This window comes from Oncorhynchus kisutch, linkage group LG16 (genome assembly GCF_002021735.2).
Source record: "Oncorhynchus kisutch isolate 150728-3 linkage group LG16, Okis_V2, whole genome shotgun sequence".
NCBI classification, from domain to species: Eukaryota; Metazoa; Chordata; class Actinopteri; order Salmoniformes; family Salmonidae; genus Oncorhynchus; species Oncorhynchus kisutch.
This window is the reverse complement of record NC_034189.2, coordinates 46,735,075-46,756,525: the sequence shown is the minus strand read 5'-3', so window position 1 is coordinate 46,756,525 and position 21,451 is coordinate 46,735,075. Positions and strand designations below refer to the sequence as shown.

Genomic DNA, 21,451 nt, shown 5'->3' with positions numbered 1-21,451 from the left:
CAAAGTAGAGTGACAATTCAATGGCTCAAACACGAGACGTATGTGGCAGGATCTACAGTCAATCACGGATTACAAAAAGAAAATCAGCCCCGTCACGGACATCAACGTCTTGATCCCAGACAAATTAAACAACTTCTTTGCTCGCTTTGAAGACAATACAATGGCACTGACACAGCCCACTACCAAAGCCTGTGGGCTCTCCTTCTCCCTGGCCAACGTGAGTAAAACATTTAAACGTGTTAACCCTCGCAAGGCTGACGGCCCAGACAGCATCCCTAGCCGTGTCCTCAGAGCATGTGCAGACCAGCTGGCTGGTGTGTTTACGGGCATATTCAATCCATCCCAATCCCAGTCTGCTGTGCACACATACTTCATGATGGCCACCATTATTCCTGTTTCCAAGAAAGCTAAGGTAACTGAACTAAATGACTATCACCCCGTAGCACTCACCTCTGTCATCATGAAGCGCTTTGAGAGATTAGTCAAGGATAGTATCACCGCCACCCTACCTGATACCCTAGAACCACTCCAATTTGCTTACCGCCCGAATAGGTCCACAAACGACACAATCGCCATCACACTGCACACTGCCATCTGGACAAGAGGAATACCTATATAAGAATGCTGTTCATTGACTACAGCTCGGCATTTAACACCATAGTACCCTTCAAACTCATCATTAAGCTGGAGACCGCGGGTCTCGACCCCACCCTGTACAACTGGGTCCTGGACTTTCTGATGGTCCACCCCCAGGTGGTGAGGGTAGGAAACAACCTCTCCACCCCACTGATCCTCAACACTGGGGCCCCACAAGGGTGCGTTCTCAGCCCTCTCCTGTACTCCCTGTTCACCCTTGGTTGCGTGGCCATGCACACTTCCAACTCAATCATCAAGTTTGCAGGCACACTGAACCAGCATGGCTACCACAGCAGTCTATAGCAATACACCATCCCATCTGGTTTGTGCTTAGTGGGACTATGTTTTTCAAACGGACAATGGCCCAACACACCTCCAGGCTGTGTAAGGGCTATTTGACTGAGAAGGATAGTGATTGAGTGCTGTATCAGATGACCTGGCCTCCACAATCTCCCAACCTCAACCCAATTGAGATGGTAAGGAATGAGTTGGGCTGCAGAGTGAAGGAAAAGCAGCCAACAAGTGCTCAGCATGTGTGGGATCTCCTTCAAGACGGTTGGAAAAGCATTCCAGGTGAAGCTGTTTGAGAGAATGCCAAGAGTGTGCAAAGCAGTCATCAAGGCAAAGGGTGGCTACTTTGAAGAATCTCAAATATAACATTTGTTTAACACCTTTTTGGTTAATACATGATTGCACATGTGTTATTTCATAGTTTTGATGTCTTCACTATTCTACAATGTAGAAAATAGTAAAAATAGAGAAAAACTATTGAATGAGTAGGTGTGTCCAAACTTTTTGACTGGTTCTTTATATTCTAAGAGCTTGTAGGTCTCGTGTGTTTATATTCTAAGAGTTTGTAGGTCTCGTGTGTTTATATTCTAGGAGTTTGTAGGTCTCGTGTGTTTATATTCTAAGAGCTTGTAGGTCTCGTGTGGTTTATTTCCATTATCAGGCTGAGCATCAGTGTTTGGCTCCAAAATGTTGCCGTTTGTGTTTCTCCCTTCTGAGGCTCAGCCCAAAAAAGCTGTCACACCCTGACCTTAGAGATCCGTTTTATTTCTCTATTTGGTAAGGTCAGGGCATTCTATGTTTTGTATATCTATCGTTTTGGACGAGTGTGGTTCCCAATCAGAGGCAGATGTCTATCGTTGTCTCTGATTGGGAATCATACTTAGGCAGCCTGTATTCCCACCTATGTTGTGGGATGTTTTTTTTTTTTTTTTTTAGCTCTGTGAAGCCGGCAGGACGTGACGGTCGTTATTCCGTTTGTTGTTTTTGATTGGTGTTCTGAGTATTAAAGATCATGAACAATTACCACGATGCACCTTGGTCTACTTCTTCAGACGATCGTCACAAGAGCTGTATCTGTGGTACAGTAATTATCACTGCCAGTTGAAATGTGGGAGTGAGGCGAGAGGGGAAGATGTAACTGTGAATTAAATGAACTAAATCACATCCCAGCATTGTTAGTGAGATGGAAGTTGGGACCATGCATCAAATCACACAAGGCTAACTGACCTAGTTCTATCACACAGTTCTCCTTTGTTGTCCTCTGTTCCTGGTAAACATTTCTCTCAGTCCCGGGTGACGGGTGTCATAAACACGTGTTTATTAAATGGGTTTTATTATATGTGTTTATGATTAAGTATTCAAAAATGCACCACCCCTCCCACACACAATTTGCATGAACAAAATGTCAGGCTGCCAGGATATAATCTTCAGTCGATTGAGTTTACTAAGTCAAGAGAATTACACAACATTTACAGGTCTGTAGTGTGTCTGTACTGTTAGTTCTGTAAGGTGTGTTTGTGATTGAAACCAAAGGGTTCATGTCCCCTCCACTATATAGATTTATAATTATATTCTGTTTCTTTTCCACAGAATGAATTAATACATTAATAATTTAGAGATATTAAAATGATCCATCAGTGCCTCCTTAAGCACACTAGTCACAGAACCGCTCGCGTTCTATCAGTATGAAATAAATGTTTAATGAACAATCAGCTGCGCTCTGATTATATACACTGATCTAATCACAGACTAGATGTGCAGGAGACAGGAAGAGGGTAAAGGGTAAGGAGCCAATTGGGACAGGCTGTTAGTGTATGTTAGTGTGTCTGAGTGTGTGTGTGTTCAGCCGTCAGCTTTCTTCATGCCCCTCCCCATCAGGCATGCGAACACAGTCAGAACCATCTTGGGTTTCACCTCAACCAGGTCATCAGGCAGAGCGTAGACACGGGCTCCAATCTTCCTGGATACCGTGATAGCGTACCTACAGGAAGACAAAAGGGAAGGGAAGTCAGCTCAGGGGTCAGAGGATAGAGGTCAGTTAGAAGTAAGAGGTTAGAGGTTGAGGGTCAAGGTAATTTAGAGGTCAGAGGTTAAGGGTCAGGGGGTTATTTACTTGGCGTTGTTGAGCTTGTCTGCATCGCTGAGCTCCCCTCTCTTCACCAGCTCCTCTTTGATAGATTTGGGGGCGATGGTGTCTAACAAGTCTATCACTGGGAGACTAGTACTGATCAGCTTATCCTGCAGGACACACACACACACACAGATGCAAATTAGAACTGTTCACGCACACACACACATTAAAGCTGTTTACATGCACACAATGTGCACTGCACACTCACACACGTACACACCCACCTTGAAGCTGCTGATCTGTGAGTCCTTGCCTCCCTCTTTGAGCTGAGTGTTGACCCAGTTGATTATGATCTGGTCTCCAATCTTTTCCCCATCTCCTAGATCAGACAACACCTGGAGAGTGTACCTGAGGGGGGTGTGGGATGATAAAGGGATAGTAAGAGGTGAGAGAGATGTCGAAGTGAAAAGGAAAGGTGTGTGTTTGTACTATACATACCTCCTCATCAGCTGCCAGACCAGAGCCAGTGTGTGCATGGGACTTCCCTCGTTCAGATTCACTCCTCCAATTCCCACCAATGAGAATCGAGCTTTATTCTGACCCAGTTCCACCGCATAGGTACAGTTCTCCAACTACACACACAGACACACTAACACAATGCCTGGAAATCCTCTGTATTTTCATCAACAATATTTTGATAAAAGAGAGTCTGTGTGTGTGTGTGTGTGTGCGCGCCAAGAATGCAAGATATTATTGTTGTGAGTGAGGCCAGGGGGAAGTGCTTGTTTTGGAAGTGGGCTGCTCATTGGACGGCTACATGGAGCAGGCCTTTGCTGAGAAGCCTGACAAAAACTAGGGCAAAGCCATTGGCTAGGTACTGGTCTGTTTCAGCTGTCGTTGGCAGCCTAGCTGTTTGGAGAAGCAGATGCTTTCTGTACCCTGGAGTGCCACGCATACATGGACCTTTGACATGTTTGGGATCCTTTTTTGTCAATTTGATTGGTGGATTCAAATAAAGTATGTGTGTGTGTACCTTCTTCATGTTACTGCCCAGTGCAGAGTATGGAGGTCTGTTGACTTTTTTCCACTCTACAGGGACGTTAACTTTCTCATACAACTGGAGAATCACCACCGCATCACACAGGTCACTGCAACACACACACACCAATCAACACATGCAAACATTAACACACACACATGTATACCCTCTCTGTGTGTGTGTGTGTGTGTGTGTGTGTGTGTGTGTGTGTGTGTGTGTGTGTGTGTGTGTGTGTGTGTGTGTGTGTGTGTGTGTGTGTGTGTGTGTGTGTGTGTGTGTGCGTGTGCGTGTGTGGTTACTGTACCAGTAGAGGTGGTTGACATATGGAGCAACTCCCAGAGAGTTCATCCAGTTCCTGAATGTTTTCTCCTCTCTGGATTCTCCTGTTAGGACAACATTACACATATTACAGTGTGCTGTGTCTGTGTGTGAGAGAGAAAGAGTGTGTGTGTGTGTGTTTGTGAGTGTGTGAGAGAGAAAGAGTGTGTGTGTGTGTGCAGCTCACGATCTATGAGTTCTGTGTCTATGTTGTTGCTGTTAGTCCTCTTCAGGGCCGGGTGTGTGTGTGTGTGTGTGTGTGTGTGTGTGTGTGTGTGTGTGTGTGTGTGTGTGTGTGTGTGTGTGTGTGTGTGTGTGTGTGTGTGTGTGTGTGTGTGTGTGTGTGTGTGTGTGTGTGTGTGTGTGTGTGTGTGTGTGTGTGTGTGTGTGTGTGTGTGTGTGTGTGTGTGTGTGCAGCTCACCCTCTATGAGTGCTGTGTCTATGTTGTTGCTGTTAGTCCTCTTCAGGGCCGGGTGTGTGTTGAAGAGGTTGGCTACGAAGGCCAGGTTCAGCTTGCTGTTGCCAGACACCACATCCATAGGAGACACAAACTGTCTGCAGTCCAGACGGGCTGCCTGGCGAAGCATCATCTCTGCCCTGCGTTCGTCGTCACGCTCCTATACACACACACACAAACGTAAGGGGCAACACACATACGCTCATGCAAACATGAACACGCACATATGAATACACACCCACTTACATTGATGCCGGTCATATCGATGTGGATGGCCATCTCGTCTATGTCCTCTCCATTAGGTGAGATCTGGTCCAACAGGGTGAAATACGCCCTGGAATCCTACAGTATAGTAACAGCATTAATACATAAACAAAATATTTGCAGTGTGTGTGTGTGCGCGCGTGACCGTACGTGAGTGACAGTCTGTGTGTTACCTTGATGTCTTGGCTGAAGTTGCTGATTGGTTGGGCCCCAGCGTTGCCTAGGTGATGGTTGACCCAGCGTAGCAACAGTTCTTCAGGAGACAATGACATCAGGTGCTCTAACTCCTCCCCCTCAAACAGCAGGTTAATAAGAGCTGCAAATAAACACAATAAGCCAATCGGCTTGCAGTGTGGTACAGATACACACACACACACAAACAGCCAATAGGGTTGCAGGATGTTACAAGTGGGGTCATATAATTTGACATGGGCATGAAGCTCATATGACATTGAAACTAAATTAGACACTCTGTGGCTGTTTATGTGTTTGACAATGTGTGTGTGTGTGTGTGTGTACCTTCGTTGCTGCTGATCTCTATGTCAGCAAACAGTCCTATCTTGATAATCTGCCAAAGCAGCCCCAGCACCAGGTGGGGTTTCCCAGCCATCAGGTCAGGGGCGTCGATGTTGACCACGGTACAGCCGATAGACAACGCAGAGTTTATCGCCAGCATCAGGTTCTCCTAGAGAAGGGAGAGAGAGAGAGAGAGTTAGAGTTTTGATATGGGACAGTCCAATTTTTCCTCTGTGTGTGTGTGTGTGTGTGTGTGTGTGTGTGTGTGTGTGTGTGTGTGTGTGTGTGTGTGTGTGTGTGTGTGTGTGTGTGTGTGTGTGTGTGTGTGTGTGTGTGTGTGTGTGTGTTAACTCACGGTCATGGTAAAGGTGGTTTGTTTCTTGGTGTTGATGACTCTCTCATCGATGGTGTCAGACTGGGAGAGGTTGATCATTTTACTGCAAAGACAAAACAGAGTATATGTTAGCAGTGTGTGTGTGTGAGAGTGTGTGTATATATATTTGTGCCTGTGTGTATGTTACCAGAGCAGGATCCCATCTTTTACTGATTTGAAGAGACTGTCTCCGTCAGGGTTCATGGGTAGAAGGTGTTTACAGTCTTCATCTTTGGCCAGAGACTTGTTGATCCAGTTCACAAACGCCACCTTCTCCTCATCTAACACACACACACACCCACACGTACGCACACAAACACACACACACCCACACAAACACGTTCTTGCATGATTAGGACACAAACATTTTTTTTTTCTCTCTCTCTCTCTCTCTCTCTCTCTCTCTCTCTCTCTCTCTCTCTCTCTCTCTATCTACCTGAGTAGGAGTGCTGTGTTCCCTCGCTGGAGATTCCTGACAATCCTCCAAAGGATTGTATCCCTTCTCTCCTGGCGATGGTTTTCTTGAACGTCTCACTGAGCTCCTTACTCTTCAGCTCCTGGTAGATCTACAAGACAGGATGGGCCGTGTCTCTGAGTGTGTCTGTGTGAGTGTGTCTGTGTCTGTGTGAGTGTGTCTGTGTCTGTGTGGCTATGTGTCTGTGTGTCTGTGTGAGTTTGTCTGTGTGAGTGTGTCTGTGTCTGTGTGAGTGTGTCTGTGTAAATGTGTCTGTGTGAGAGTGTCTGTGTAAATGTGTCTGTGTGAGTGTGTCTGTGTGAGTGTGTCTGTGTGAGTGTGTCTGTGTAAATGTGTCTGTGTGAGAGTGTCTGTGTAAATGTGTCTGTGTGAGTGTGTCTGTGTGAGTGTGTCTGTGTGAGTGTGTCTGTGTAAATGTGTCTGTGTGAGTGTGTCTGTGTGAGTGTGTCTGTGTGAGTGTGTCTGTGTGAGTGTGTCTGTGTAAATGTGTCTGTGTGAGAGTGTCTGTGTAAATGTGTCTGTGTGAGTGTGTCTGTGTGAGTGTGTCTGTGTGAGTGTGTCTGTGTGAGTGTGTGTGTGTCTGTGTCTGTGTGAGTGTGTCTGTGTGAGAGTGTCTGTGTGAGAGTGTCTGTGTGAGAGTGTCTGTGTGAGTGTGTCTGTGTGAGTGTGTCTGTGTGAGTGTGTCTGTGTGTGTGTGTCTGTGTGAGTGTGTCTGTGTGAGTGTGTCTGTGTGAGTGTGTATGTGCCTACATGTGTCACCGCCTTTACTTCGGTGTATTTTAAATCTTACCGAGACGAACTCTTCAAAGCTGATCTTCCCATCCTTGTTGGTGTCTCCTGCTACGAAGATCTCCACTATGTCTCTGACTCTGTAGCCTGGCATGGAGAAACTAGCCTCTCTGAACAGCTCCTGCAGCTCAAAGTCACTGACAAAACCACTGTTGTCAGTGTCTGTATGGGAGGAAACACAGGCAGGCAGACAGGCAGACAGGCAGGCAGACAGACAGAAAGAGAGACAGAGAGACAGACAGAACGACAGAGAGATGGGTAGGCAGGCAGGCAGGCAGACAGACAGACAGACAGACAGACAGACAGACAGACAGACAGACAGACAGACAGACAGACAGACAGACAGACAGACAGACAGACAGACAGACAGACAGACAGACAGACAGACAGACAGACAGACAGACAGACAGACAGACAGACAGAGAGAGAGACAGAGAGACAGAGAGACAGACAGAGCGACAGAGAGATGGGTAGGCAGGTTGGCAGGCAGGAAGGCAGAGTTATAACCAGATGAAGTGCCATGCTCAAGGCCAAAATGGAGGCCCGTTACTAGATCCCTCCCCTCTTGTCATCTCCGGGTTCTGGATTTAAACCAGCAACCTTTTAGCTACTAGTCACTGTCTCTAACCTCTAGGTAACCTCTCTAACCTCTAGGTAACCTCTAGGTAACCTCTCTAACCTCTAGGTAACCTCTCTATCCTCTAGGCAACCTCTCTAACCACAAGGTAACCTCTCTAACCTCTAGGTAACCTCTCTATCCTCTAGGTAACCTCTCTATCCTCTAGGTAACCTCTCTAACCTAAAGGTTACCTATATCCCTCTCTAATCTCCATATTATCTCTCTAACCTCTAGGTTACCTCTCTAACCTCAAGGTTACCTATATCCCTCTCTAATCTCCATATTATCTCTCTAACCTCAAGGTTACCTATATCCCTCTCTAACCTCTAGGTTACCTTTCTAACCTCTAGGTTACCTTTCTAACCTCTAGGTTACCTCTCTAACCTCTAGGTTAACTCTCTAACCTCAAGGTTATATATCTCCCTCTCTAACCTCTAGATTACCTATCTAACTTCAAGGTTACCTATATCCCTCTCTAACCTCTAGGTTACCTATATCCCTCTCTAACCTCTAGGTTGCCTCTCTAACCTCTAGATTACCTATCTAACCTCTAGGTTACCTATCTAACCTCTAGGTTACCTATCTAACCTCTAGATTACCTATCTAACTTCAAGGTTACCTATATCCCTCTCTAACCTCTAGGTTACCTATCTATCCTCTAGGTTACCTATATCCCTCTCTAACCTCTAGGTTACCTCTCTATCCTCTAGGTTACCTATATCCCTCTCTAACCTCTAGGTTACCTATCTATCCTCTAGGTTACCTATCTAACCTCTAGGTTACCTATCTAACCTCTAGGTTACCTATCTAAGCTCTAGGTTACCTATCTCCCTCTCCAACCTCTAGGTTACCTCTCTAACCTCCAGGTTTCTCCCTAACCTCGAGGTTACCTATCTCCCTCTCCAACCTCTAGGTTACCTCTCTAACCTCCAGGTTTCTCCCTAACCTCGAGGTTACCTATCTCCCTCTCTAATCTCTAGGTTACCTCTCTAACCTCGAGGTTACCTCTCTAACCTTTAGGTTAACTCTCTAACCTCGAGGTTACCTATATCCCTCTCTAACCTCTAGGTTACCTATCTATCCTCTAGGTTACCTATCTAACCTCTAGGTTACCTATCTAACCTCTAGGTTACCTATCTAAGCTCTAGGTTACCTATCTCCCTCTCCAACCTCTAGGTTACCTCTCTAACCTCCAGGTTTCTCCCTAACCTCGAGGTTACCTATCTCCCTCTCTAATCTCTAGGTTACCTCTCTAACCTCGAGGTTACCTCTCTAACCTTTAGGTTAACTCTCTAACCTCGAGGTTACCTCTCTAACCTTTAGGTTAACTCTCTAACCTCGAGGTTACCTATATCCCTCTCTAACCTCTAGGTTACCCCTCTAACCTCCAGGTTACCTCCCTAACCTCAAGGTTAACTCTCTAACCTCTGTGGATGTCTGTAGGTATGTGTGTGTGAGTGTGTGTGTCTGTGTGTGTGTCTGTAACTAACCGATCCTGTTGAAAGCCTCCCGGAGCTCCTCCAGGTCCTCTCGTGAAATCTGGGTCACCTTTTTCGCCATACTGGACAGTCTATCTAGATTGCCTGATATTTATATTATATATATATATATATACATACACACACACACACACACACACACACACACACACACACACACACACACACACACACACACACACACACACACACACACACACACACACACAGTCAATTTATCATCACAATTAAAGGAAATATTTTTTATTAAAACGCAAGGTACAGATGCAGAACAATCTAGAGGCAAAAGAAACGCACACCTATTTAGGAGAGGTGCTGGCTAGCAGAGTGGAACACTTAATAAAATAAAGGAGAGCCGCACACTCTAGGAGCTCAGATGCAGAAATGTTAATGTCCAACTTTTCGACAGACAAGCTGTCTTCATCAGGGAATAATAACAAACACTGCGGGATGACTCATTTATATCGTGTCAAAAGACACACAGGTGACTGTAATCATGGCCGGGTGTGGCATGATATTATTGGTTAATTATCATATATTCAAATATCAAACAAAAAACAAATGGATAGCGTACGATCATAGATTTAGATCATGTTTGTAGGCTACATAAGCCTACAAACATTTACAATAGCAAAATCACAACAATCACACGATTGCAGAACAAACTTGACTGCTAAACTGACAAGCAGGCAACATGCTTCCATTGTGACCTCATGCTTCAATTGTGACCTCATGCTTCCATTGTGACCTCATGCTTCCATTGTGATCTCATTCTTCCATTGTGATCTCATTCTTCCATTGTGATCTCATGCTTGCATTGTGATCTCATGCTTGCATTGTGATCTCATGCTTCCATTGTGACCTAATGCTTCCATTGTGACCTCATTCTTCCATTGTGACCTCATGCTTCCATTGACCTGCCAGTGTATTGAGCAATAAGCTAATCTACTGGGTTCTAGCAGTGATAATTGTGCTATCACAGGCTGCAGAGAATACAGAGCTAACTACAATAAGGAGAGAGTAAAGATTGTCTACAATCTAGAATCTAATCTATATATTAGACCATACAATTTATAGTGTATATTATTGAACCATACAATCTCAGCCCCAGAAGGTCGGGCCCATATCTTTAAGCTCACAAAGACAACATGATACAGTTCTGTATGATGATCTATTATTATTAAAATAGTTGTGTGGTTATTGATTAACTCGAGGGAGAGATACGAGGACAATAAGGATATGTGTTGTGTGTTGTGTCCTGGAATGGCCTCAATATACACTGAGTGTACAAAACATTAGAAACACCAGCTCTTTCCATGACATAGACTGACCAGGTAAATCCAGGTGAAAACTATGATCCCTTATTGATCACTTGTTAAATCTACTTCAATCAGTGTAGATGAAGGTGAGGAGACAGGTTAAAGAAGGATTTTTAAGCATTGGGACATGGATTGTGTATGTGTGCCATTCAGAGGGTGGATGGGCGAGACAAAACACTGTGCCTTTGAACGGGGTAAGGTAGTAGGTGCAAGGCGCACCAGTTTGAGTGTGTCAAGAAATGCAACGCTGCTGGGATTTTCACGCTCAACAGTGTTTTTCAAGAATGGTCCACCACCCAGAGGACATCCTGCCAACTTGAAACAACTGTGGGAAGCATTGGAGTCAACATGGGCCAACATCCCTGTGGAACGCTTTTGACACCTTGTAGAGTCCATGCCCCGTCGAACTGAGACTGTTCTGGGGCACACTCAGCGTAAACTCTATATATGGCAGTGACTTTCATGCCACAGCTCTCTACTGTTCCATTCAAGTTTAGTCAATTCGGGAAATGAAATTCGATTTCTGATGCACATTTTTGAATTTGAATTGACTGAATTGACACACCCAGACAGCTCCCCTCGCTGACCCTCCACACACCTGACCCCAGGGGGCTCACACCCCAGAACACACCTTCATAAAAGCCTGTGTCTGTTTGGTTCTGTTCTGGACGAGAGGGGCCAAGGTCTCTCTGCTCCCCGCGTTCAGTCACTCCTGGCTGAGTAGAGTGGGTCTGCTGACTGGCCTAACAGAGGCTAGGAGTTGTTCAGCTGCACTGGGTAGAGAAGAGGAGTTTGAATATTTTACAGCCATCTCCATATGAACATCAGCTGCGGAGGTAACTGCGGAGGTAACTGCAGAGGTAACTGCGGAGGTAACTGCGTTGTTGTGAGCTGATATGTTCATTATTATGTGGTGTCCTAAATTACATGATCAAAAAAAATCAAAAAATATATACAGATGAATGATAGTAGTAGCTAGTTAGACATTTACTTCGCAAGAAATGGACTTACAAACTAAGTGCAACAAGTATATTACAGAACTTAAACACTACTGGCTGAGACAAGACTGCATGACAAGTTCTGCTATATTTTTCATCCCGCTGTTCGCCAGAAACTTAGAAGACTTTGGTGACTCATTGCGACCCTAGACTCGCAGTGATCGATCAGTCTTCCTCCTTTGATATACTGTAAGTGTCAGAAAGCACCACATAGGCTACTGTATTTGTGTAGTAAATAGTAGCCAAAACAGGAAATTGAAGACTTACCGTGAAGAGAGGTTCAGACAGGGCTGGAGAAGCTTGGTAGAGGTTTAGAGGGGGTCAGGTGTCTTCTTGCTCGCTGTCTTGACCGAAGCAGTGGAGGACAAGAGACCTTCGGCCCATTGAACTCTGGGATGGGCGTGGTCCTCCAGAGACTCCAGCCTGGGAGTTAGCAATTAACCCTTTAGCTGTGTCATCGGTTTCTTTCATCACACACTGGCATGCACGAACGCACACACGCATGCACACACACACACACACAACCACATTGTAGAGAAATGTAAGAGGGAGAGGTGTGTGTTGGCTACAGGTGTGTTTGGTTTCTAACAGCCATGTTTAATAAATGAGAACTCTAGCTGTACATACCCCTCCACGCTCTCTCTCTCTCACACACACACACACACACACACACACACACACACACCTTCCTTTCTATGTTGCCAGACAATACAATGAAACTTTATGCAAGGAGAAAACAGCACGTTATTACACAAACTCACCGCTTTACTGTAACAACCCACTGCTTTACTGTAACAACCCACTGCTTTACTGTAACACCCCACTGCTTTACTGTAACAACCCACTGCTTTACTGTAACAACCCACTGCTTTACTGTAACAACCCACTGCTTTACTGTAACAACCCACTGCTTTACTGTAACATCCCACTGCCTTACTGTAACAACCCACTGCTTTACTGTAACAACCCACTGCTTTACTGTAACAACCCACCGCTTTACTGCAACAACCCACTGCTTTACTGTAACGCCCCACTGCTTTACTGTAACAACCCACTGCTTTACTGTAACAACCCACTGCTTTACTGTAACAACCCATTGCTTTACTGTAACAACCCACTGCTTTACTGTAACACCCCACTGCTTTACTGTAACAACCCACTGCTTTACTGTAACAACCCACTGCTTTACTGTAACAACCCACTGCTTTACTGTAACAACCCACTGCTTTACTGTAACAACCCACCACTTTACTGTAACACCCCACTGCTTTACTGTAACAACCCACTGCTTTACTGTAACAACCCACCACTTTACTGTAACAACCCACTGCTTTACTGTAACACCTCACTGCTTTACTGTAACACCCCACTGATTTACTGTAACACTTCACTGCTTTACTGTAACACCCCACTGCTTTACTGTAACACCCCACCACTTTACTGTAACAACCCACTGCTTTACTGTAACAACCCACCACTTTACTGTAACACCCCACTGCTTTCCTGTAACAACCCACTGCTTTACTGTAACACCCCACTGCTTTACTGTAACAACCCACTGCTTTACTGTAACAACCCACTGCTTTACTGTAACAACCAACTGCTTTACTGTAACAACCCACTGCTTTACTGTAACAACCCACTGCTTTACTGTAACAACCCACCACTTTACTGTAACAACCCACTGCTTTACTGTAACAACCCACTGCTTTACTGTAACAACCCACTGCTTTACTGTAACAACCCACCACTTTACTGTAACAACCCACCGCTTTACTGTAATAACCCACTGCTTTACTGTAACAACCCACTGCCTTACTGTAACAACCCACTGCTTTACTGTAACAACCCACCACTTTACTGTAACAACCCACCACTTTACTGTAACAACCCACCACTTTACTGTAACACCCCACTGCTTTACTGTAACAACCCACTGCTTTACTGTAACAACCCACTGCTTTACTGTAACAACCCACTGCTTTACTGTAACAACCCACCGCTTTACTGTAACAACCCACTGCTTTACTGTAACAACCCACTGCTTTACTGTAACAACCCACCACTTTACTGTAACAACCCACCGCTTTACTGTAACAACCCACTGCTTTACTGTAACAACCCACTGCTTTACTGTAACAACCCACTGCTTTACTGTAACAGCCCACCACTTTACTGTAACAACCCACCACTTTACTGTAACAACCCACCGCTTTACTGTAACAACCCACTGCTTTACTGTAACAACCCACTGCTTCACTGCCATAGAAATGCTTCACCTTGGTAGTGACAAACAGATAGGGCCACATAGAGAAATGCTGAATTTACTGACTTTTCAAACAACAGCTAACTTAACTGCTATGGTTACTGAGAATCCAAATACTCCTTATGACTGGCAAAGTTGCCCAAACCTTTATATGGCTCTGGTTACCCAGTAACTCAGTCCTCCAGTACTGCAGTAAGGAGCTCTGGTCACCCAGTAACTTAGTCCTCCAGTACTGCAGTAAGGAGCTCTGGTCACCCAGTAACTTAGTCCTCCAGTACTGCAATAAGGAGCTCTGGTCACCCAGTAACTTAGTCCTCCAGTAAGGAGCTCTGGTCACCCAGTAACTTAGTCCTCCAGTAAGGAGCTCTGGTTACCCAGTAACTTAGTCCTCCAGTAAGGAGCTCTGGTCACCCAGTAACTTAGTCCTCCAGTACTGCAGTAAGGAGCTCTGGTCACCCAGTAACTTAGTCCTCCAGCACTGCAGTAAGGAGCTCTGGTTACCCAGTAACTTAGTCCTCCAGTAAGGAGCTCTGGTCACCCAGTAACTTAGTCCTCCAGTAAGGAGCTCTGGTCACCCAGTAACTTAGTCCTCCAGTACTGCAGTAAGGAGCTCTGGTCACCCAGTAACTTAGTCCTCCAGTACTCCAGTAAGGAGCTTTGGTCACCCAGTAACTTAGTCCTCCAGTAAGGAGCTCTGGTCACCCAGTAACTTAGTCCTCCAGTAAGGAGCTCTGGTCACCCAGTAACTTAGTCCTCCAGTACTGCAGTAAGGAGCTTTGGTCACCCAGTAACTTAGTCCTCCAGTAAGGAGCTCTGGTCACCCAGTAACTTAGTCCTCCAGTAAGGAGCTCTGGTCACCCAGTAACTTAGTCCTCCAGTAAGGAGCTCTGGTCACCCAGTAACTTAGTCCTCCAGTAAGGAGCTCTGGTCACCCAGTAACTTAGTCCTCCAGTGAGGAGCTCTGGTCACCCAGTAACTTAGTCCTCCAGTAAGGAGCTCTGGTCACCCAGTAACTTAGTCCTCCAGTAAGGAGCTCTGGTCACCCAGTAACTTAGTCCTCCAGTAAGGAGCTCTGGTCACCCAGTAACTTAGTCCTCCAGTGAGGAGCTCTGGTCACCCAGTAACTTAGTCCTCCAGTAAGGAGCTCTGGTCACCCAGTAACTTAGTCCTCCAGTAAGAAGCTCTGGTCACCCAGTAACTTAGTCCTCCAGTAAGGAGCTTTGGTCACCCAGTAAGTTAGTCCTCCAGTAAGAAGCTCTGGTCACCCAGTAACTTAGTCCTCCAGTACTGCAGTAAGGAGCTCTGGTCACCCAGTAACTTAGTCCTCCAGTACTGCAGTAAGGAGCTTACTGTCTGTCACTAACCAGCCTGCTGAGAGGTTTAGGATCCGACCTGCATGATAACAGGGATCCGGCCTCCCCCTCTCCTCTCTTCAGAAACACACAAGTCCCACACTCTCCCTGAACCAAATAACACACACCTCTATACGTTGTCTCTATACGTTGTCTCGACACACACCGACCTCATTAGTCTGTCTAATTAGTCTGTCTACCTCTAAAACAGACCTTCAGAACTCCCTCTCTTCCTCAGCTCTGCTCTCCATCTGACACCTATCCCACACCGGGCCTCTCTGGTTATACACACACACACACACAGAGAAAGCTATCAAGACATAAATGTCCGCCAACTACAGATGCTATTGGGTATTGTATCGCTTACATATCTCAATGTGAAACCATCTAACAATCAGTGCTTTATATTGGTCCCGTTATTACACTGTAATCCAGCTGTGAATGACCTGAGAGATTAAACACTGTCATTGAGAAGGAGAGCGTGGGAGAGAAGGGAGAGATAAAGGAGGAGTGGAGAGAGAGAAAAGGGAGGGCGTGAGAAAGAGAGAGAGGGTGGGGTAAAAGGGGTGGGGGAAAGAGAGAGAGAGCGAGATACGCCCGTGAAAAGCTGTAGTGAAAAGCAGTGAACGCAGAATGCCCTCAACTGGTACAGCCAGAGTACTTCACCTATAATGTTCTACACAGACACAGTACTTCACCTATAATGTTCTACAGACACAGTACTTCACCCTATAATGTTCTTCACAGACACAGTACTTCACCTATAATGTTCTATGCAGACACAGTACTTCACCCTATAATGTTCTACACACACACAGTACTTCACCCTATAATGTTCTACACAGACACAGTACTTCACCCTATAATGTTCTACAGACACAGTACTTCACTGTAATGGTTTTCTTCATCTGAAGGAGAGGCGGACCAAAGCGCAGCGTGGTGGTTATTCATATTCTTTAATTTATAAAGAAACTACACATGAGATAACTAACAAAAACAACAAATGTGAGAAAACCTAAAACAGTCCCATCTGGTGCAAAACACAAAGACGGGAACAATCACCCACAAACACACAGTGACACCCAGGCTACCTAAGTATGATTCTCAATCAGAGACAACTAATGACACCTGCCTCTGATTGAGAACCATACTAGGCCGAAACATAGAAAACCCCAAATCATAGAAAATCAAACATAGACTGCCCACCCAACTCACGCCCTGACCATACTAACTAAATACAAAACACAGGAAATAAAGGTCAGAACGTGACAGTACCCCCCCCAAAGGTGCGGACTCCGGCCGCAAAACCTTGACCTATAGGGGAGGGTCTGGGTGGGCGTCTGTCCGCGGTGGCGGCTCTGGCGCAGGACGCGGACCCCACTTCACCATTGTCTTAGTCCGCCTTATTGTCCGCCTCCGTGGCTTTCTCACCATGGCCACCCCTCTCAATGACCCCACTGGACAGAGGGGCAGCTCGGGACAGAGGGGCGGAAGCTCTGGACAGAGGGGCAGAAGCTCTGGCACCTCTGGGCTGAGGGGCTCTGGCGGGAGGCTCCGGACAGGCGGGAGGCTCCGGACAGGCGGGAGGCTCCGGCAGCAGCGCCGGACAGGCGGGAGGCTCCGGCAGCAGCGCCGGACAGGCGGGAGGCTCCGGACAGGCGGGAAGCTCCGGCGGACAGGCGGGAGGCTCCGGCAGCGGCGCCGGACAGGCGGGAGGCTCCGGACAGGCGGGAGGCTCCGGCAGCGGCGCCGGACAGGCGGGAGGCTCCGGACAGGCGGGAGGCTCCGGCAGCAGCGCCGGAGAGGCGGGAGACTCCGGCCGCAGCGCCGGACAGGCGGGAGGCTCCGGACAGGCGGGAGGCTCCGGCAGCGGCGCCGGACAGGCGGGAGGCTCCGGACAGGCGGGAGGCTCCGGCAGCGGCGCCGGACAGGCGGGAGGCTCCGGCAGCGCTGGAGAGGAGGGAGCCCCTGTAAGGATGGGCCGGAGAGACAGCCTGGTGCGGGGGGCTGCCACCGGAGGGCTGGTGCGTGGAGGTGGTGACGGATAGACCGGGCCATGCAGGCGCACTGGAGCTCTTGAGCACCGAGCCTGCCCAACCTTACCCGGTTGAATGGTCCCGGTCGCCCTGCCAGTGCGGCGAGGTGGAATAGCCCGCACTGGGCTATGCAGGCGAACCGGGGACACCGTGCGCAAGGTTGGTGCCATGTAAGCCGGCCCAAGGAGACGCACTGGAGACCAGATGCGTAGAGCCGGCTTCATGGCACTTGGCTCGATGCCCACTCTAGCCCGGCCGATACGCGGAGCTGGAATGTACCGCACCGGGCTGTGCACCCGCACTGGGGACACCGTGCGCTCCACCGCATAACACGGTGCCTGCCCGGTCTCTCTTGCCCCCCGGTAACCACAGGGAGTTTGCACAGGTCTCCTACCTGGCATAGCCATACTCCCTGTGAGCCCCCCCCCAATACATTTTTGGGGCTGACTCTCGGGCTTCCATCCGCTCTGCCGTGCTAGTTCCTCATAATGCCGCCTCTCTGCTTTTGCTGCCTCCAGCTCGGCCTTGGGGCGGCAATATTCTCCTGGCTCTGCCCAGGGTCCTTTACCGTCTAGAATCTCCTCCCAAGTCCATCTCTCCAAATAGTGCAGCCTCTCCCACTGCTGCTGCTGCTGCTCCTGCTGCCTCTGTTGCTTCTCCTGCTGCTGCTTTTGCCGTTGCCCGTTACCACGCCGCTTGGTCCTTGGTTGGTGGGTGATTCTGTAATGGTTTTCTTCATCTGAAGGAGAGGCGGACCAAAGCGCAGCGTGGTGGTTATTCATATTCTTTAATTTATAAAGAAACTACACATGAGATAACTAACAAAAACAACAAATGTGCGAAAACCTAAAACAGTCCCATCTGGTGCAAAACACAAAGACGGGAACAATCACCCACAAACACACAGTGACACCCAGGCTACCTAAGTATGATTCTCAATCAGAGACAACTAATGACACCTGCCTCTGATTGAGAACCATACTAGGCCGAAACATAGAAAACCCCAAATCATAGAAAATCAAACATAGACTGCCCACCCAACTCACGCCCTGACCATACTAACTAAATACAAAACACAGGAAATAAAGGTCAGAACGTGACATTCACCCTATAATGTTCTACACAGACACAGTACTTCACCTATAATGTTCTACGCAGACACAGTATTTCACCCTATAATGTTCTACACAGACACAGTACTTCACCCTATAATGTTCTACGCAGACACAGTAGTTCACCTATAATGTTCTACACAGACACAGTACTTCACCTATAATGTTCTACGCAGACACAGTACTTCACCTATAATGTTCTACGCAGACACAGTACTTCACCCTATAATGTTCTACACAGACACAGTCCTTCACCCTATAATGTTCTACAGACACAGTACTTCACCTATAATGTTCTACGCAGACACAGTACTTCACCTATAATGTTCTACGCAGACACAGTACTTCACCTATAATGTTCTACACAGACACAGTACTTCACCTATAATGTTCTACACAGACACAGTACTTCACCTATAATGTTCTACGCAGACACAGTACTTCACCCTATAATGTTCTACACAGACACAGTCCTTCACCCTATAATGTTCTACAGACACAGTACTTCACCTATAATGTTCTACGCAGACACAGTACTTCACCTATAATGTTCTACGCAGACACAGTACTTCACCTATAATGTTCTACACAGACACAGTACTTCCCCTATAATGTTCTACACAGACACAGTACTTCACCTATAATGTTCTACACAGACACAGTACTTCACCTATAATGTTCTACGCAGACACAGTACTTCACCTATAATGTTCTACGCAGACACAGTACTTCACCTATAATGTTCTACACAGACACAGTACTTCACCCTATAATGTTCTACACAGACACAGTACTTCACCTATAATGTTCTACACAGACACAGTACTTCACCCTATAATGTTCTACAGACACAGCACTTCACCTATAATGTTCTACACAGACACAGTACTTCACCCTATAATGTTCTACACAGACACAGTACTTCACCTATAATGTTCTACGCAGACACAGTACTTCACCTATAATGTTCTACGCAGACACAGTACTTCACCCTATAATGTTCTACGCAGACACAGTACTTCACCCTATAATGTTCTACACAGACACAGTACTTCACCTATAATGTTCTACACAGACACAGTACTTCACCTATAATGTTCTACACAGACACAGTACTTCACCTATAATGTTCTACACAGACACAGTACTTCACCTATAATGTTCTACACAGACACACGCACACAAGCATTAGTTCAAGTCTATCTTTAATAATAATTTACATAGACTGTTTGAAAATACATGGTTTCCTGCAACAACAACAAAAAACGTTTGGTTTCATTAATTAAAAATGAACAACAGAAGGGGATACTTATTAAAATCATCAACATCATCAGACTGGAATGTCTGTGAAATGGAATGGAATTAGTCTAGCACGGTGGAATGCTTTTTGATTGGCCAATCATAGGAGCAAATCCTAACTTCCACTTAAGTCCCGTTTTCACGTAGTCATGCGTTGATGTCAATGGGAGACTAAGTGACAATTCAACTTAATGAAGTGAAAGTGAGGATTCACCCCATAGAGCCTAGATGTTGTGTTCATTAAGGCACACCGTTATGGAAGCTTTCTATCAGAATGTTAGTCACAAAACACCAAATGAAGAGTATTCATACACGTTCAAAAACAGTTCTCCAAGTATCACCATTTTTTCCCCCTCAACATTTGTCAAAGTACATAATATACAAAACGATTTAGAAAAATGTCATTTGGTTTTTGCTGCCGAGATAGTTCCATACAGCAATTACTTTCTTTCATTTTGTTAAAGGTGCAATCTGTAGTTTTATTTGCAGGTGTACTGCAACACTGATACTGTGGGATTGAAATGAACTATTTGTTTGTGGGACAATCATTTTTACAGATTGCACTTTTAAGTTTCTTAGTCAGAGTAAAGAGAGAGAAAGAACAGATAGCAGGCAGAGACAAACAGAACAGAAAAACCTCACAACATCTGAATGAAAAAGAGGGTGAGGAAAATGGAGGGGGGGTGAGGGACAGATGAGGAGGGGGTAAGAGACATAGGAAGACTGGTGTGTGATATGGAGTGAGGGGTGAGGGTCAGATGAGGAGGGGGGATGAGGGACAGACAGACAGGGAGGGGGTAAGAGACATAGGAAGACTGGTGTGTGATATGGAGTGAGGGGTGAGGGACAGATGGGGAGGGGGGGTGAGGGACAGACAGGGAGGGAGGGGGTAAGAGACATAGGAAGACTGGTGTGTGTGATATGGAGTGAGGGGTGAGGGACAGAGGGAAAGGGGAGTCAAACAGAGCAGGAAGCCGACTTGTGTGACTTGTAGGTGTACGAGCCAGGGTGCTAGCAGGCTGGTGTTTAGCATCAAGGAGGAGATGCTGTCAGTTACTGAGAGGCACTGACGAGTTGGCACAGTAGGGCTGGAAGTTAGCTGGTAAGGCTAGTAGTTAGCAGTTAGCGCTCAGGCTAACACAGAGATATAGAAATCCAGTGTATCTGTGGCTAACCAGGGTTAGCGGTTACTCTTCATGGCCTCCTTGGCTGCCAGGATGAGAGGGGTGAGGCTGGAGAGAGGCTTGGCCAGCTTTAGGAATGGATGCTGCAGGGAAGACAAGAGATTAACCAATGAAACAAACTCTTCTCATCACGGTGTGTGTGTATGTGTGTGTTTGTGCGTGTGTGTGTGTGTGTACCTGCAGTAGTTCTTTCCCCCCTCCTCTCTTCTCTACATCCATCTCCAGACAGCGGGACAGGAAGGACCTGAACACTGGAGATAACTTCTCTGGAGACTGGAGCTCTGGAGTCCCATTGGTGGCTATCAGGTAGAGGGCCTGTAGGAGACACAGACTGAACATTAGTGGCCACCAAGTGCAATGCCTGGACACACACACACACACACACACACACATGGAACCCCCCCCCCCCCCCCCCACACACACACACACACACATCCAACCTCACCCTGAGTGGGTTCTCGTTGAGGTAAGGGGGTTCTCCCTCCACCATCTCTATAGCCATGATTCCCAGGGACCAGATGTCCACCTTGGGTCCGT

The 21,451-nt window shown here is 46.7% G+C and overlaps 2 protein-coding genes across 6 annotated transcripts in view; both read right to left on the bottom strand.

The window, feature by feature from the left end:
• Positions 1-2,221: 2,221 nt before the first annotated feature.
• On the bottom strand, positions 2,222-12,059 carry LOC109884024 (plastin-1). Of its 3 annotated transcripts, none has more exons than XM_031792652.1 (17): positions 11,933-12,059; positions 11,299-11,440; positions 9,340-9,432; positions 7,232-7,392; positions 6,403-6,532; positions 6,115-6,247; positions 5,949-6,030; positions 5,597-5,762; positions 5,251-5,393; positions 5,060-5,155; positions 4,778-4,973; positions 4,342-4,420; positions 4,032-4,146; positions 3,497-3,630; positions 3,283-3,406; positions 3,041-3,165; positions 2,222-2,908 (listed from the first exon to the last, which is right to left on the bottom strand). In XM_031792652.1, exons 3-17 carry the CDS (start codon positions 9,407-9,409, stop codon positions 2,770-2,772), a joined length of 1,893 nt encoding a protein of 630 aa, XP_031648512.1. In that variant the 5' UTR covers positions 9,410-9,432; positions 11,299-11,440; positions 11,933-12,059; the 3' UTR covers positions 2,222-2,769. The 3 variants fall into 3 exon arrangements, with proteins under 3 accessions (XP_031648512.1, XP_031648513.1, XP_031648514.1); XM_031792653.1 differs by having other exon boundaries at positions 11,299-11,435; positions 11,933-12,057; XM_031792654.1 differs by lacking the exon at positions 11,299-11,440 and having other exon boundaries at positions 11,933-12,013.
• A 7,562-nt stretch (positions 12,060-19,621) lies between these two features.
• The window catches only part of LOC109884019 (serine/threonine-protein kinase PAK 2-like), a 12,021-nt gene continuing 10,191 nt past the window's right edge, over positions 19,622-21,451 (bottom strand). For all 3 annotated transcript variants that reach the window (XM_031792661.1, XM_031792659.1, XM_031792660.1), the window contains exons 13-15: positions 21,360-21,451; positions 21,092-21,229; positions 19,622-20,997 (exon numbers count right to left, since the gene is read on the bottom strand). The exon at positions 21,360-21,451 is cut by the window's right edge and continues 105 nt beyond it. In XM_031792661.1, coding sequence (XP_031648521.1) covers positions 20,911-20,997; positions 21,092-21,229; positions 21,360-21,451 — 317 coding nt within the window. In that variant the 3' untranslated portion in view covers positions 19,622-20,910. The remainder of the gene's footprint in view (positions 20,998-21,091; positions 21,230-21,359) is intronic.

Excerpts from the sequence above, each read along its gene's own strand:
- LOC109884024 (XM_031792652.1), bottom strand. The coding sequence starts at position 9,409 with ATGGCGAAAAAGGTGACCCAGATTTCACGAGAGGACCTGGAGGAGCTC. Across the intron at positions 5,394-5,596 it reads AGAGATCAGCAGCAACGAAG|CTCTTATTAACCTGCTGTTT; the intron begins GTACACACACAC and ends GTTTATTTGCAG. Across the intron at positions 5,156-5,250 it reads ACTTCAGCCAAGACATCAAG|GATTCCAGGGCGTATTTCAC; the intron begins GTAACACACAGA and ends ACTATACTGTAG.